This window comes from Eumetopias jubatus, unplaced genomic scaffold (genome assembly GCF_037043125.1).
Source record: "Eumetopias jubatus isolate StellerSeaLion01/CBP00866 unplaced genomic scaffold, mEumJub1_p1.0 scaffold_172, whole genome shotgun sequence".
Taxonomy (NCBI): domain Eukaryota; kingdom Metazoa; phylum Chordata; class Mammalia; order Carnivora; family Otariidae; genus Eumetopias; species Eumetopias jubatus.
The window spans coordinates 176624-190493 of NW_028274978.1; the positions used below are offsets into that span (position 1 = coordinate 176624).

Here is a 13870-nt window from a genome sequence, read left to right on the forward strand (position 1 = left end):
GGTGCAGCTGGGACCCCGAGGCCACCCCCGAGGAGGCGCACCGGCGGGCTCCCTTGCTGGATGGCTGTCTCCCGTGGGGGCGAGAGGCGGGGCCGGCGGCGGCCACGCCCACCACCGTGAGACTACTTGGACCCGGGGGCCGGCCCGCGTCCTGGGCGTGGCTCAGGGACTCCATCCCGCCAGGGCCGCACGGGTGCCCCGGCCAGGTCGGCCCCTTGGACACCCGGCCCCAGGCCCTTGTGCGCATGCGTCCCAGAGTCCGGCAGCCTCGGGGAAGAGACCGTTATCGGTCGCCGCCCCTGGGCGCCGGACGGAGCCCCACCTGCCGAGCCGCTTGCGGAGGCCTGCGCTCACACCTCCAGCCTTTCCCTCGCAGCTGCCCCAGCGAGGCAGGGTCCGGGGGTAGCGAGGTGGGGTCCGGGGGAGGCGGGGCGATCCCCAGAATCCTGAACCCGCCTCAGTCGGGGAAGGGGCCGGTCACGAGGTGTCTGTGCCCGGGGATAGAGGCCCCCGGGGCGAGCCGGGGGCGCAGAAGGCCCTAGGTGTGGGGATGGCCGACGAGGCTGTGCGGGAAGGGGAGGAGCGATGGGAGAGAGAGGATGCCATCCTGGTGGTGGAGCTGGTCCTAGTGGGGGCTGACCTGAGGTTGGTGCTGCAACTGGCCGTGTTGGAGGGGGAGGACGGAGAGGACGAGGAGGACACGGAGGAGGACACGGAGGAGGTAGACGAGGCTGACACGGAGGAGGAAGACGAGGCTAGGGAGGTTGAGGAGTCGGAGGAGGAGGGGGAGGGGGAGGAGGAGGAGGAGGAGGCTGACAAGGCTGTGGAGGAAGAGGGCGACGAGGCTGTAGTGGCTGAGCAGGAGCAGGGGGAGGAGGAGGAGGATGTGGACAGGGAGGAGGAGGGGGAGCCTGAGCATGCTGAGAAGGAGGAGGCTGAGGAGGCTGAGGAGGCTGAGCAGGAGCCAAGGGCGGAGGAGAAGCCCGAGGAAGAGGAGGAGGTGGAGGGGCCTGAAGAGGCTGAGCAAGAGGAGGGGGAGGAACAGGCTGAGGAGCAGGCTGTTGTGGAAGAGGCTGAGGTGGAGGAGGCTAAGGAGGAGCATGTTGGAGAGGAGGTGGCTGAGGCAGAGGAGGCTGGGGAGTGCGAGGAGCCTGAGGAGGGAGAGGAGGCTCAAGAGGCTGAGGAGGAGGCTGAGCACGAGGACCAGAGGGAGGAGGGCCAGAAGGAGGAAGAAGGGGCGCAGGAGCTGCAGGAGAAGCAGAAAGGGGAAGAACAGCCACAGGGGCGGCGGGGTCCGATCCCGTCCCCGCTCGAGGCTCTAGAGGCCTTGCAGTCAGAGCTGGAGCCCGAGAATAAACAAGCCAGCAGGTCCTCCTCTCGGCTCAGACTGAGCTATTGTCGGAGGCGGCAGCGTCACCTGGAACACCGAAGCGCCCTTATCCGGGGCATCCCTGGCTTCTGGGCCAAGGCTGTATCCTTGACGCTGTCATGGAGGAACCCGGATGTGGCCGGGCTAGAGCAAGAGGAACTGAAGGGAGGGGGCCGTTGAGTATCCAAATACATCGGTTGGAGAACCCCCCTCAACCCCAGCCACACCCCCGGCCGCGCCGCGGTGTGGGGGCCACGCTCATGCCCTGGTGATCCCGACAGCCTCAACATCCTCGTTCTGGTGGGGGTGGGGCCTGTGGGCCTCAGAGTGCTCTTGATGTCGCAAGAGGCACTGGAAGACCAGTGGGGGAGTAGGAGCAGAAGTCCAGCTGAGAATTAGGAATTAGGAGTCGCTGCAGGGCTTCTTCTCACAAAACAGCTGCAGGCAAAGCTCGGGTTCCCCTCGGGGTAACGCAGCAGGCCAGTGGCTGTGAGTGCCCACCTGCTCAGCCTGAGGCAGGAACGTGTGCTTGTCCGGAGATGAGCTAGTTGTGTCTGGCTGTCAGCACAGGAGGATGAGCTGGGGAGGGGGGTGTGGGGCGGGAGGGGTGGTCTCTCAGGATGCACAGCTTCCTGTGTGAGTGCCGAGATCTGCAGCATCCCCTGTGGGGACCCAGCGGGCCTTGACGCAGCCCGTGGGGAGGGAATGCAACCCGGGGAAGCAGACGGGAGGCCGTGCCCGGCCGCTGTCCAGACTTGCTCTGTTGTTGTAGCTCTTTCATCTCCAGCCCTCGGAGGGTCCTTGACTCACAGCAGTTTGTGAACCACCCCCAGATGTCAGCCGTGATCAGTAAGGAAGATGAAGGCCTCCTTGGCTACATGACGGATTTGAAGGTGTGGCGTGGCAGACTGAGACCGGGGCGGGGGACGGGAGTGGGGAGCGTGCTGAAGTGATCCATCTCTGAAGTCAGGACGGGGAGGTTCTGCTGGACAGAGATTTCACCCCCGTCTCCCCCACTCTGCCACCCGGCAGGTGGAGGATCTCAGGTTTCCCCGTGATTGCCGCCAGATCCTGCTCTTCTTTCGCAAGAACCCCTACTTCCGGAATGAAGTCATTGTGAAGGAGTATGTCCTCAGCGCTGCTGGTAAGAGGCCGCCGCCTGGATGGGCGGCCACAGGGACAGGAGGGGGGTCGAACCCGATTCTTTACCCGGTGCCTTCTCACATCCTTGTCTTCCGGCAGGGTACGGGCCTTTTCATTCCACTCCCATCCAGTGGCACCAGGATTATGAACAGGAGGCCTACAGTCGCAGGGACCACAACACCAGTCTTAACTTCTTCAACTGGTTCTCTGACCCCAGCTTTGCCAGCTCTAGCAGGATAGCCGAGGTGGGGCCCTGTGACAAAGAGCGGGAAGGACCCTGCTGGGCTCCCCGGCTGCTTGGGATGGGCCTCTGAGCCCTGCCCCGTTTCCCCTGCCAGATCATCATCGACGACCTGTGGCCCAACCCCCTGCAGTACTACATGAGGAAGAAGGCCCCAGGAGAGGGAACCGAGAGGAGGACAGGTGAGGGACCCAGGGTGTGGATGCCGAAATGTGCACCATGGGGCTCCGTGGAACCATGGCTCCACCAATGGAGAACCTGAGGCTCAGAGGAACTCTCCAACGCAGGGGCCCCGGGTCAAAAGGGCATCACCGTCAGAGAGGGAGATTGGACAAGTGCAGTGCCAAACGGCTTCTGCCTGGGGAATCTTGAGGCAGGCGGGGCCAGGCAGCATCCATGAGCAGAGCTGGAGAGGCAAAGGCGGCTCGGCAGCTGCACTTGGGGGAATTGTCATTCCGGGGCCATGAGCCCCAACCTCAGGTCTCCTAGCACCGCCTTACACTTAGGCCCACCAAAGTTGCCTCCCGTCATGCTTGGCAGAGACGTGTGGGTATCCTGGCGCAAAGGCTCACCCCGCCGCCCCGTCACCTTTCTGTGTTGGTCTGGACACCACCGTTGAACCCTTCATTTCCATAGGCAGCTCCTTTCCTCCCGCCCCCAGGCACACCGAAAGCACTGGCCAGGGTGCACAGATTAGTTGAATACATGGGTGGAGGAAAGGTAAGGCGATCACAGTCAGCAGCAGGGAGTGGCATGGGAGAGGGACCGCCGTTCCCAGGGAGGGCCTTCAAACCCTGAAGCAACCTTACCTATGGCCCAGAGAAGGTACACACGGGTCTCCTCCTGAGTGCGTGTGTATCTGTCTGCGTCTCGGTGTGTCTGACCCTCCCAGGGAGCATCAAGAATTTGAGATGAATATGAGGGAGCATCGCACTTGACCGAAGCCAGTCCAGAAGCTTCAGATGCTCAGGCCAGTTCCTCTGCGCAGGAAGTAACCGAAGACTGGTGCGGGGGCGAAACATGGGGCAGATTGAGGCCCCAGGAGCCCTGGAAAAACATTGAAAGGTTGATAAACAAGGTCAAGTGTGCTTTGTGTGTGTGAACGCGCGTGTGCGCTGGCGCTCGGGTGTGCGCGCTCCCCTTTGGGGATGGGGGTCGGGGGAGGGCCTGAGCACATCGGCCTCATGTGGGTGTTTGACTTCTCTGCCTGGGCATTGCCGGCCCGTGGAATGGCTCGGCCTGTATGCTTGCCCAGAGGGCTAGGTCACACATGCGTGGGGACTGCATCCCAGGGGGCAGAGGTCCTTCCCCTGGAGGTGCGGGGGTGCTGGGCAGGGAGCGGAAATGAGACCAAGGCCCGCTCCCTGGGGCTCATCTCTTCCCTGGAGAAATGAGGACGTTCAAGGAAAGGGAGCGACGAGCCAGGGCCAATGTGTGTAGGACCCAGGTTCAGTGGATGGAGATGACAGTCGTCCAGGGATGCTCCCTGGTGGGTGACCTCAGACACATTCACTGCAAACGCCACGGGGGAGGCGGGGGGAGAACCCAAGGTTCATTACTCAGTTGAGCGGGCGCTGGAGCTCTTCCTGGGCCTAGGAATGCGCACAGGCTCTTGCTGACACGGTCAGCCTCTCAGAAGCAGCAACGATGATAGTGAGTGTGGGTCAGGCCTGATGGCGGGACGCTGGGAGAGGGGACAGAGTGAGGTGGGAAGGTAGGAAGGATGGCACTCTCAGTCGGGCACAGGAGCCAGGGCGAGCGTCTAATCTGTGGGGAAAGACACGCATACACACACACACACGCACAGATGCACACTCAGGGGCACAATCACTCACCCCCCATACGGACACACTCTTTCAGGCACTCCCACACACTGACACCCACACTCACTCTCACTCACCGCCCCACCCACACTCCTTCACTGACCCACATCCCCTGACATACGCCCACTCGGTCCCTCACTCAGGCACCCACTCACTCAGGCCCCTCCCCCAGAGGCTCCTTCAGTCACATGTCCTGACACTCACACACTGACGCACCCAAGCTCCCCCAGAATCCCTAGGCCCCTGTTTCCCTAGGGCCCTCGTTTGGGGTCCGCCAGAGTGCAGAGAGTCAGAGGGGAGGGGCGGGGGTAGCACGATTGGTAAGTGCAAGGGACGGGCCACTCACCCGTGTGCTTTCTGTCCCATGATGACTCTGGGGCTGATATCCCTTAGCCTTCTGTGCGTCGGTCCATGGAAAGACCTGGAGCATACAGAGCAGCTGTCTAACGCCACACCCAGGAGGCGGTGAGGTGAGCCACTGGGGTGGTCTTCCCCCAAGCGGACGTCTGCTTTCCTGAGATGCCTCTGCCTGGGGAAGCTGGCAGACGACCGAGTCCGCTGCCAGTAGAGTGGGGAGATGTGAGCGTTTGCCCCACGAGGCTCTTCTCCATCCCCAGCTAAAGTGGCTGCAAGGCAGCAGCCCTGAGGGTGACGGACGATACTAATATTCCTGCCCCCCACCGCGCCGCACCCTGTGAAGCTCCCCGCTCCACAACTTCCGGGAAGTACGGCGGCTCTTTCCCAGAGGAGGGTTTGGCAGTCAAACAGCACGGATGCTGCTTGTCCCTTTCAGTATGCAGGACAGATCGCCTATCCAGCGTCAGGTTGTGGATTTGATGATCTGTAGGACCTAGCCTTGCCCCTTCCAGGGTGGGAAGAGGCGCCTGAGGCTCTAGGAGGGAAGGCTTGGCTCTCTCAGACTACGGGGAGACTGGCCTTCTCAGCTTCTTGGTCTGTAAATGCCGGGGTACCCGCCAGCTGGCCATTGGCTCCGCTTGTGCAGGTCAGATGAAAGTGTGACCTCAAAATCCGCAGCGGGACCAGGATAGCTCCCATGTTGGCGCACGGTCTGAGGGTTGTCCTAGGCTGGGCCGTTTTGGTGGACCGCAGGGTGTTCCTCTACACTTGTGCGGTTTGCTCGGGTGTTGCTGAGGACGTAAAGATTGGGGGGAGAGTTGGGCATAGGGGCCCCCACCTCTCAGCATCTCTGGCCAGCGCTCGGGCAACGGCGTGACGTTGAGGCCCGGCCCGGAGAGAAGGGTGAGGCGGGGGTGGGGGGGCGGATGCTTTGGGAGATCAGGGAGCCCCAGATGTCAGGAGTCAATTGGATGCTGAGGGCGTCAGGGCCAGGGTCCCCAACAGGAAAGCGGGGAGCCGGGACAGCTCAGACAAAGCTGTGCTGGCGTCCCGTTTGACCGCTTGGATAAGACCATGAGAGCATCCTGTCTAGCAGGCTCTGCAGGGGTGACCTTTCCAGCACGACCCAAAACCAAGCCACTAACCATGACACATCCGTCGCCGTCACGAGCTGAGGCACTTAGTCTCGAGATGTCGGCCCACAAGACCCATCATCACGGTAGACGGGGGCGTGATCCAAGCCCTGATTGGCAACACTTTGGCAACAAATCCACAGGCGGTCCACACTCAAGGTCCTGGAAAGAGCTTATAAGAAACCCTAAGTCTGAACGGGAACCCAGCAGCCTTCTCAGGGACTTTTGTACTCTGGCTCAATAAACTTTCCCTGCTGCCCAGTGCTCTTCGTCTGGTCTACCTCTTCCTTCCTCGAAGCAGCGCGGCCAAGACCCCAGGCACTAAGGGAACAAAACTCCTGTAACCCAGAGTGCAGTCTGATCGGAGAGGACCGCCTCAGGAATTCATGAGCGTTCTGGCTCCATGGTTCTGAAGCACGTGCTTCAGTCCCTGGCCTCTCTGGGTCTTCGAGTTCTTCTCTGCGTAAAGGGTGGATCGCGGGCGTCCCACTTTGCCCGTGTTTCTGTGTCTTCCTGAGCGTGCCTTGCCTTGGTGTGTCTTGGCCTGGCTCTGCCTGTGCCGTCATGTCTCGGTTCTCGCATCCGCGCCTGAGCCCCGGACGGGCACACCTGCGCCCCCATAAGTGCCTTGGGCTTTGCGAGTCTCGCTGCTTTGCTCCAGCTGCCGGGCTGTTGACCTGACTTGGGTCTGTTGTGAGAGTTCCTGTCTCTGAGTCTGTCTGCCTGTGGATTGGACCCCGTTCCTTCCATTTCGGGATCGGAATCCTGGCCTCCTCAAAACAGGCAGGAGGGGTGGGGTGGGGGTGGTGCTTTACTAATCACTGGTGAGCCCTGTGTAGTCCTTTGCTGCCTGTAGCCTATTGGGCGCTGTGACACCTCCTTCAGTACAGATGAGCAGCCACGCACCGAACCACCAGTCAGCGAGCGGCAGGGATCAGAGTGGCCTCGCTTAGGGCGTAAGGTCACTCTTCTTACTCCGTCCACCCTCTTCCAACTGCTCTCTGGCCTCGGGCCTAAAAGGTCAGTCTCTTGCACGGAGCATAGACTTGGGCAGCTTTTCAAAGGCAGAACGTTCTGCTGTTGTGCACATTGAGCGGGTTGCTGCCTACCCTCTTTACTGACCAGGGCAGATTGGCGTCCGCTGATGCACTACTTGGTTTCTGCGTACCCCGCGACATTTCCCATCCTCAATGCCTCCGTTACTTCCTCCTCTGGTGTCTCATTCATGTTTTAGGTACATGTGAACACTGACATCTTTGACACCGCAGGATGGAGCTCTGCTCGGCCTAGGAGAAGTTTGAGTTGCAGTGTGTGTGAGGGAGGTACGCAGGGTCGCGTCAGGGACGTGCGGGTGTCCGTCACGTCCACGGGGTCCTTCCTGCCCCCTTCGTTCTGAAATCTCTCTGCAAACGCTTGGCTTATCCATACGCTAGGGACACAGCCAAGTACGGTTTCCTGCAGGCCTCGGGCACCTTGGGTCTGCAGAACTCCTGCACCTGGCCGACCTGAGTCTTCATACCCTCGGGCCGACACGTCCCCCTTGTGCCCTCCCCACAGCCCTCCCCCACCCTGTTCACCACGTAACCTCAACTTTCCCCTCTGGTTGCTTGCACACCTCGGACTTAACTTTCAGCTTCCGCATTCATGGGTGGTTCCATCCAGTAGGCCCCCTTCTGGGGCTGGCTTCTTTCACTTTAGCACAGTGCTTTACCGCATCTACGTTGAACGCACCTTTTCGGTGCTCTCCCCTCTCACATTGCAGCAAACACCTTAGCCGGGGGGGACCCAGGTCGGCCAATAATACGGACTTGGTTGGCGTAAGGCGCGAGGGGCCTGCTCCCGGCTGTCTGTCATGACTCCACGGAAGGGCATCAAACAGCATACAAGATACAGCTCTGTGCGTGCTCAGCTGAGGAATGCAGACGGATGCCTGCTTGGACGGATTTGTCTTTGGGGCCAGATAGGCAGCCCAGAGTACTTCCATACTCAAATCCTGCTCTGGTGTTTCTTATGCATGTACTCTACGGGGTGCCTTATTTCAGGCCAGCAGCTTGACTTAATGGACACATGGACGCGCTTCATTTCGGCAGGCCCGACTCTCCTTAGCATAGAGCCCCGCCTCCCACCTCCATCCCAGCCCCACCCCTCCGGACCCACGGGCTCATCCTCCCACTCCTTCTCCTTTTGTCTTGTGAACATTTTCTGGGTCATTGGTGCCGAACATCGCCTGCACGTTACAGTAGTTTATCTCTGAACCTGTCGAACGTATCACGTACCGTGTTCTGGCCTCCGTGCATCCGTAGGGGAAGCTGGCTCTTCCTCTCCCTGAGGCTCCCTGGTGTGTGATCGGTCAGTCCCAACTCTGTAGGCTGCCAAGAGACATGTCTCTGCCTCGCTGGTCCACTGGCCTGGGCATCTCTTGGGAGCGTGCCTTCCGCTAGGAGCGCACCGGGCTCCTTGGATGTGCAGAGTGAGTATTCTGGGCCAAAGTGCAAAGCCCTGTCACCTTAGGTCTTCGTGCAACTGCTGCGTGACTAACTCCCTCCCACCTGACTCTGGCGTTCCCGACTCGTGCCTGCCGGTGGTGGGCATGAGGGTTTCCCGCAGACCTCTGAGAAGCCTTCACTTCATTGCTTTGGGGCTTTGCCTCTCCATCTCACCCCGCATGACCTCGTGGGATCTGTCTGCAGGTCCACAGGTGCCTTCAGATCTCCTCTTGACGTCCAGGGAGGAATGTTTCCTTTCAGGCTGTAGGCTTTGCAATGTACAGAATTCAGCCTCCCTCCCTGCCTCCGGCCGTCCTCGCTTCCTCCCTCTCTCCCCCCCCCCCTCCCTGTCCCCATGCCTCCCTCCTCCTCTGCCCTCCTCTCTCCCTCGCACCCCCTCCTCTCACTCCCTGTTCCTCTCCCTGGGCCCACCCTCCCTCCTCCTCTCCTTCTCCGCGCTGCTCTGCGTTGTTATCCGTGCAGGGTCCCCCGTTTGCGTCGACAAGTAGAGTTTGAAACGGTGACGCGCTACCGCCCAGAACCGGGCACTTCACCCCAAGGGGGCTCCTCCGGCCTCTTTCCGGTCAAATACCCCCTCCTGCCACGGGCGGGCCGACCCATTTCTCTTATGGACGGGAGGCCCTCCCACGGTGCAACACCAACACCCTTAGCCTTGCCATCACCCACTGGGCCTTCCTCCAACCTCATGCATCGTGCATCGTACACATTCCAGAATGCCTCCCTGCAGCGGACCGGCATGAGGTGTGGGACTGTCACCAAGGACATGCTGAGTACCGGAGAAAGGGCAGGTTGTGCTGCAAGTACTCACTTTGCCATCTGCTCCCTGGGTGGCACTCCACTGAGTGAGAGACAGACCAAGGAAGAACTTGCAGCAGAGCTGGGGCAGCCAAGACAGCCAAAGCTCCTCAGCAAGGCGATTTAAAGCAGGCTCTGTGGACCATTATGCTGGAACTCGGACATCCCTGGCAGTTAGGGTGAGGCGGGAAGGCAGACACAGGGAAAGGGAGCGCGGAAGTCAGACAAGGAGGGAGAAAGCAAAGATGAAGGGCCCAGCAGAGGAAAGTATGATAGGAGCGAGAACTACCAGTGGCTTTAACGAAAGAACACACCCAGAGTTACTCTTTAGGCTTCGTGGGCGGCCCATTAGCATGCCACCGAGTCCCAATCGCGGACCTCACCGGGGCTGTGCCGGTGGTTGTGTAAGCACAGAGGTGACCTCGGACCTTGGCTCCTTGTTAATTTCAGGCCAAATATCTGTGTGTGGTTCCTCTCTTTGTAGGAGAGGCAGGCCGTTGGGGCGGGGAGGTCCCTGCGTTCGTGATCCTCCTGGGCAGCCTCCTGACACCCTCGCGCACCGGTCGGGGAAAAGGGGGAGTGCCATGTGGACAGCCATGTGGCGGTGGTAGGAGCACCGGCTGATGACTTCAGGGCTTCGCCCCGGCGTGACTAAGAAGGGGCCGGGTGAGGTTTCCGGGCGGCGGGCAGTCACCCTATTGAGCCGCTGGGTTTGAATTCCCCGGTGCCAGTAGCGTGTTCCCAGGGGAACTGATGAGAAGGTGAACACGAGGTTTGTGATAGCAGGGACCTCCCAGGAATGGCCTGGGAGGTGTCAGTGAAGAAAATGGGCAGGGACCCGTCACGGACGCCAAAGCTGAGCAGATGCACTTGCGCACTGGCTCCCACGGGGGCGAGGGGCGGGGCCAGGTGCTGCCACGCCCACCGCAGTGCATCTGGTGGGTTCCCGGGGCCGGTGAGCGTCCTGGGCGTGAGGCCGGGGTTCCTTCCCGCGAAGGCCACATGCGCCCCCCCGCCCCGCCACCCAGACGCCACCAATCCCCAAGGCTTTGTGCGCATGCGTTCCCCAGGCCCGAGGCCTCTGCTAGGTACGGGCCTCCAGCCGTGGGCGCCAGAGCTCCACCTGCCGGCCGCTTGTGGGAGCCGCGTGCTCGCCCCTCCAGCTCCTTCCCTCGGTGGCTGCGGTGGTTCGTTCCAGGGCCCCATGGAGAGCGAGGCGGGGTCCGGGGATGCCGGGGCTGCCCCGGCATCCTTGGACCAGCTTAGTCCGCTGCCGCTGAGGGGGTCGTGGGGAGGAGGGGGCCCGTGGGGAGGCAGATGCCTGGAGCGAGGCTGGGGTGCCAGAGGCCCTGGGGCGGGGGGCATGGCGGCAGAGGCTGTGCGGGAGGCTGAGAACCGGCACCGCAGAGGCGAGGCCGGCCCGGGGGAGAATTTGGTGGCCCTGGGGGAGGATATCATGGCGGCGGTGGGGGTCGTGGCGGTGGAAGACGAGGAGGTGGCACAAGCAGAGCAGGACGAGAAGCTGCAGGAGCTGCGGCAGAAGGGCCAGTGCTGGGTCCCGATCAAGCCGGGGACCCCACTGGCCGCGCTGGAGGTTGTTCAGTTAGCGCTGAGCTCTGTGGATGCCCAAGCTACCGGGGCCTACTTGCGGCCCAAGCGCAGGATGAATCAGAAGCGGAGTTCTCACCTGGCTCGCCGGAGGGACATCATATCCAGTGCATCCCAGGCCGTATCCTGCCTCCGGCTGGTGGGGCTCGGCTGCTGTGGAGGATCACCGAGAGGAGGGCAGCAGCATAGCCACGGCCACGGCCATGAGCGCTGGGGGAAGGGCTCTTCGCCCCCTTCCCTGGTGGGAGTGGGCCCACGATCCCTACAATGCACAGCAGAGGAAGCCGGGGCGTGGCAGGGTTGAGAACGCTGGGGCTGCGCCCTGTCCAGACCCTGTCTGTGCAGAAGCTGCGGGCGGAAGCTTTGGACTCCCAACAGCCTTGCAGGGTTCAGGGAACACGGGTCAACACGCTTCGACAAGTAGTGTGAAGCCCGCTTGGCTCAGAGTAGATATTGGAAGGAAACGTTTGCATGGGGCAGACGGAGAGGCTGCCCTCCCCCCTTCCCTGTCCTTCAGAGCCTGCATGGTTTTCCAAATTTCCAAAGTTCAGGGCTGACCCACAATGTCGTCCGCTCTCGGGTTGCCAAGCCAGTCAGCCGGCCGCCTCGCTTCGGCCGCCCGCGGGAACCCAGACACGGCGCTGCCGGGATGCTGCAAACTCTGTCTCCACAGGCCCCACACAGCCAGGCCGGGACCCCAGGCCCAGGCGCCTACCCGCACCTTTCCTCCCTGCCTGTCGCTCCCTCTCTGTGTCCTCGCCCGCCCTCTCCCCCTGTCCTCTCTGCCCTCCCTCTTTGTCCCTTCCTCCCGGTGTGCGGTCTCTCTGTCCCTCTCTCTCTTTTGCTTTCCCCCTGCCCCCACCTACCGCTTTCCCTCCCTCCCTCGCTGACTCTGCCAGGACCACGCTTTGGGCCGTGGGTGCGCAGCCATGCTCCAGGTGACACGAGCGGCCCCCTCCTGGGCACAGGAGGCCCCTCAAAGTCACGGGGCTTCAGGCAAACACACAAGCAATCCCGGCCGTGACAGTGGGACGGGGCACACCCAGCCGTCCAAAGCAGTGACTGCCTGCAGGCCACACGCACAGGCCAGGGGGACGTGGGAACAGAGAGCAGTCAGGCCCTCGGCCTTGCCCTGTCGCGGGCAGGCAGCCTCAGAGGTGCTGGAAGCCAAGGGACTACCCAGGGTGAAGCAGGTGGGAAGAAAGTGCAGGTGCTGACGAGGTTGGGAGGGCGGCAGTGCTTGGCGTTTCTGCACTTTTGCAACTTCCGTCACTCCTCTCAGCCGGGAAGGTCCGGGTGGCTCCTGCCTCTCTTTCCGTAGCACGTGCCGGCGAGGCTCCTTGACCCAAGGCAGATCCTGAAACACCCCAAGATATCGGCCGTGACGGGTGACCAGGACAGAGACGTGCTCAGCTACATGACCAATTTGGAGGTCAGTCCTGGGAGACGGAGGCTGGGGGAGGACCGGTGGGCGTGGGGTTTGAGCAGGAGGGGGCCGGGCAACGTGGTTCAGTGCCGCAGCCAGGCAAACAGCTCGGGGCACCTAGAAGACACGTTCCCCCTTCCCGTCCTCTTTCTTCGGCGGGGCAGGTGGAGGTACTGGGCCATCCCAAATACCGCTTCAGTTTGATGTTTTCCATTGGAAGCAACCCCTACTTCCAGAACAAAGTGATCATTAGGGTGTATCGCCTTAGCATTGCCGGTGGGAGTGAGCTTGAGCTTCGAGGATGTTCGGGGCGGGCGGGGGGGGTGCACTTGGGAACGGGAGGGGTGGTGCGTGAGGTCTCCAGCATGGGGTGGACCAGGCCCAGGAGGGAGACCGGCTGGGAGGTTGAGAGGAAGAGAAGGCGAGAGGGCGTGGGTCCTAGGCCGTGGAGAGCCTCTCCTAAATTTTCCCTTCCTGCAGGATATAGGGCGTGTCGTTCCACACCTGTCCAGTGTTTTGGGACTATGAACATGGATCTGGCTGCCACAGGCACGACACCACCAGCCTTAACTTCTTCAACTGGTTGTGTGACCCCAGCGTCCCAGGTTCTAACAGGATCGCCGAGGCGGGGCCCCTGGCGGCCTTCGTCGGCCGGGCTGATGCCCGAGCCCCGGCTGCTTGGAACGGGGTCCAGGGCCTGTGCTCAGCTGGCCTGTTTCGCCTACCAGGTCGTCATCGAAGACCTGTGGCCCAATCCTCTGCTGTACTACCCGAGTTAGGAAGGCATCCGAAGGGAATGAACTGCGAGGAGTGCCTGTCGGTGAGAAGCCAGGGCTGCTGGGTCCTGACTTGTGTGTGTGGAAGTTGCCGTGGGACAGGCAGATTAGTGGTGGGGAAACTGAGGCTCAGAGGAGACTGGGCCCCAGCTCACCCAGGGAGCGGGTAGCAGGGTGAGAAGTGAACCTAGGGGAACTCAGCACACATCCAGGTGGGTGCGTCCATGCGGGCAAGTTCAGGCCCCCCATGCTGGCAGCCGGAACGTCCCAGGTCACACGGGAGAAGCAAGGTTTCTCCACCCCGTTATTCTGAACTGACACCTGTGCGCATCAGCCCCTTTCTCAGGACCCCGGCCTCTCGTTCAGTTGGGGATGTTCTGCCAGTCTTTTCGATTGGAGCTCCTTTTCCCAGCCCGCTCCTTGCCAAAATTCCCCCACTTCCCTCCATGTTCCGGACCCCCCCGTGGCTTCCCACGGCCTCATGGCCATTCTTGGGAATGGCACTGGGCCATGGGCTGGAGGCTCCTGAGTCTCTAGGTGAGGAGGAACAGGATCTCACGAGGACAGAGGACACCCTCATCCCGCCTTGGCTATCCTTGGCATTATGCAATTTCACGAATCCCTAACGTGTGTGTGTGTGTGTGTGTGTGTGTGTGTGTGTGCGCACGCGCGCGTGCGCCCAGGTCACGGTA

General features: G+C 61.7%; 1 protein-coding gene across 1 annotated transcript; it reads left to right on the top strand.

Moving 5' to 3' along the window:
• The first annotated feature begins 245 nt into the window (after positions 1–245).
• LOC148161541 (testis-specific Y-encoded protein 3-like) lies at positions 246–3804 on the top strand. Its single transcript, XM_088020798.1, has 8 exons — positions 246–410; positions 863–1000; positions 1262–1471; positions 2185–2262; positions 2402–2513; positions 2612–2757; positions 2851–2935; positions 3646–3804. The coding sequence occupies exons 1-8, from the start codon at positions 246–248 to the stop codon at positions 3666–3668; spliced, it is 957 nt and encodes a 318-aa protein (XP_087876924.1). The 3' UTR covers positions 3669–3804.
• The last annotated feature ends 10066 nt before the right edge of the window (positions 3805–13870 follow it).

What these genes read in the sequence shown, in the direction of transcription:
- LOC148161541 (XM_088020798.1), top strand. Translation starts at nt 246, where the DNA reads ATGCGTCCCAGAGTCCGGCAGCCTCGGGGAAGAGACCGTTATCGGTCG. An exon ending in CTGGCTTCTGGGCCAAGGCT is followed by an intron (nt 1,472 to 2,184) that starts GTATCCTTGACG and finishes GACTCACAGCAG; the next exon opens with TTTGTGAACCACCCCCAGAT. An exon ending in GCTACATGACGGATTTGAAG is followed by an intron (nt 2,263 to 2,401) that starts GTGTGGCGTGGC and finishes GCCACCCGGCAG; the next exon opens with GTGGAGGATCTCAGGTTTCC.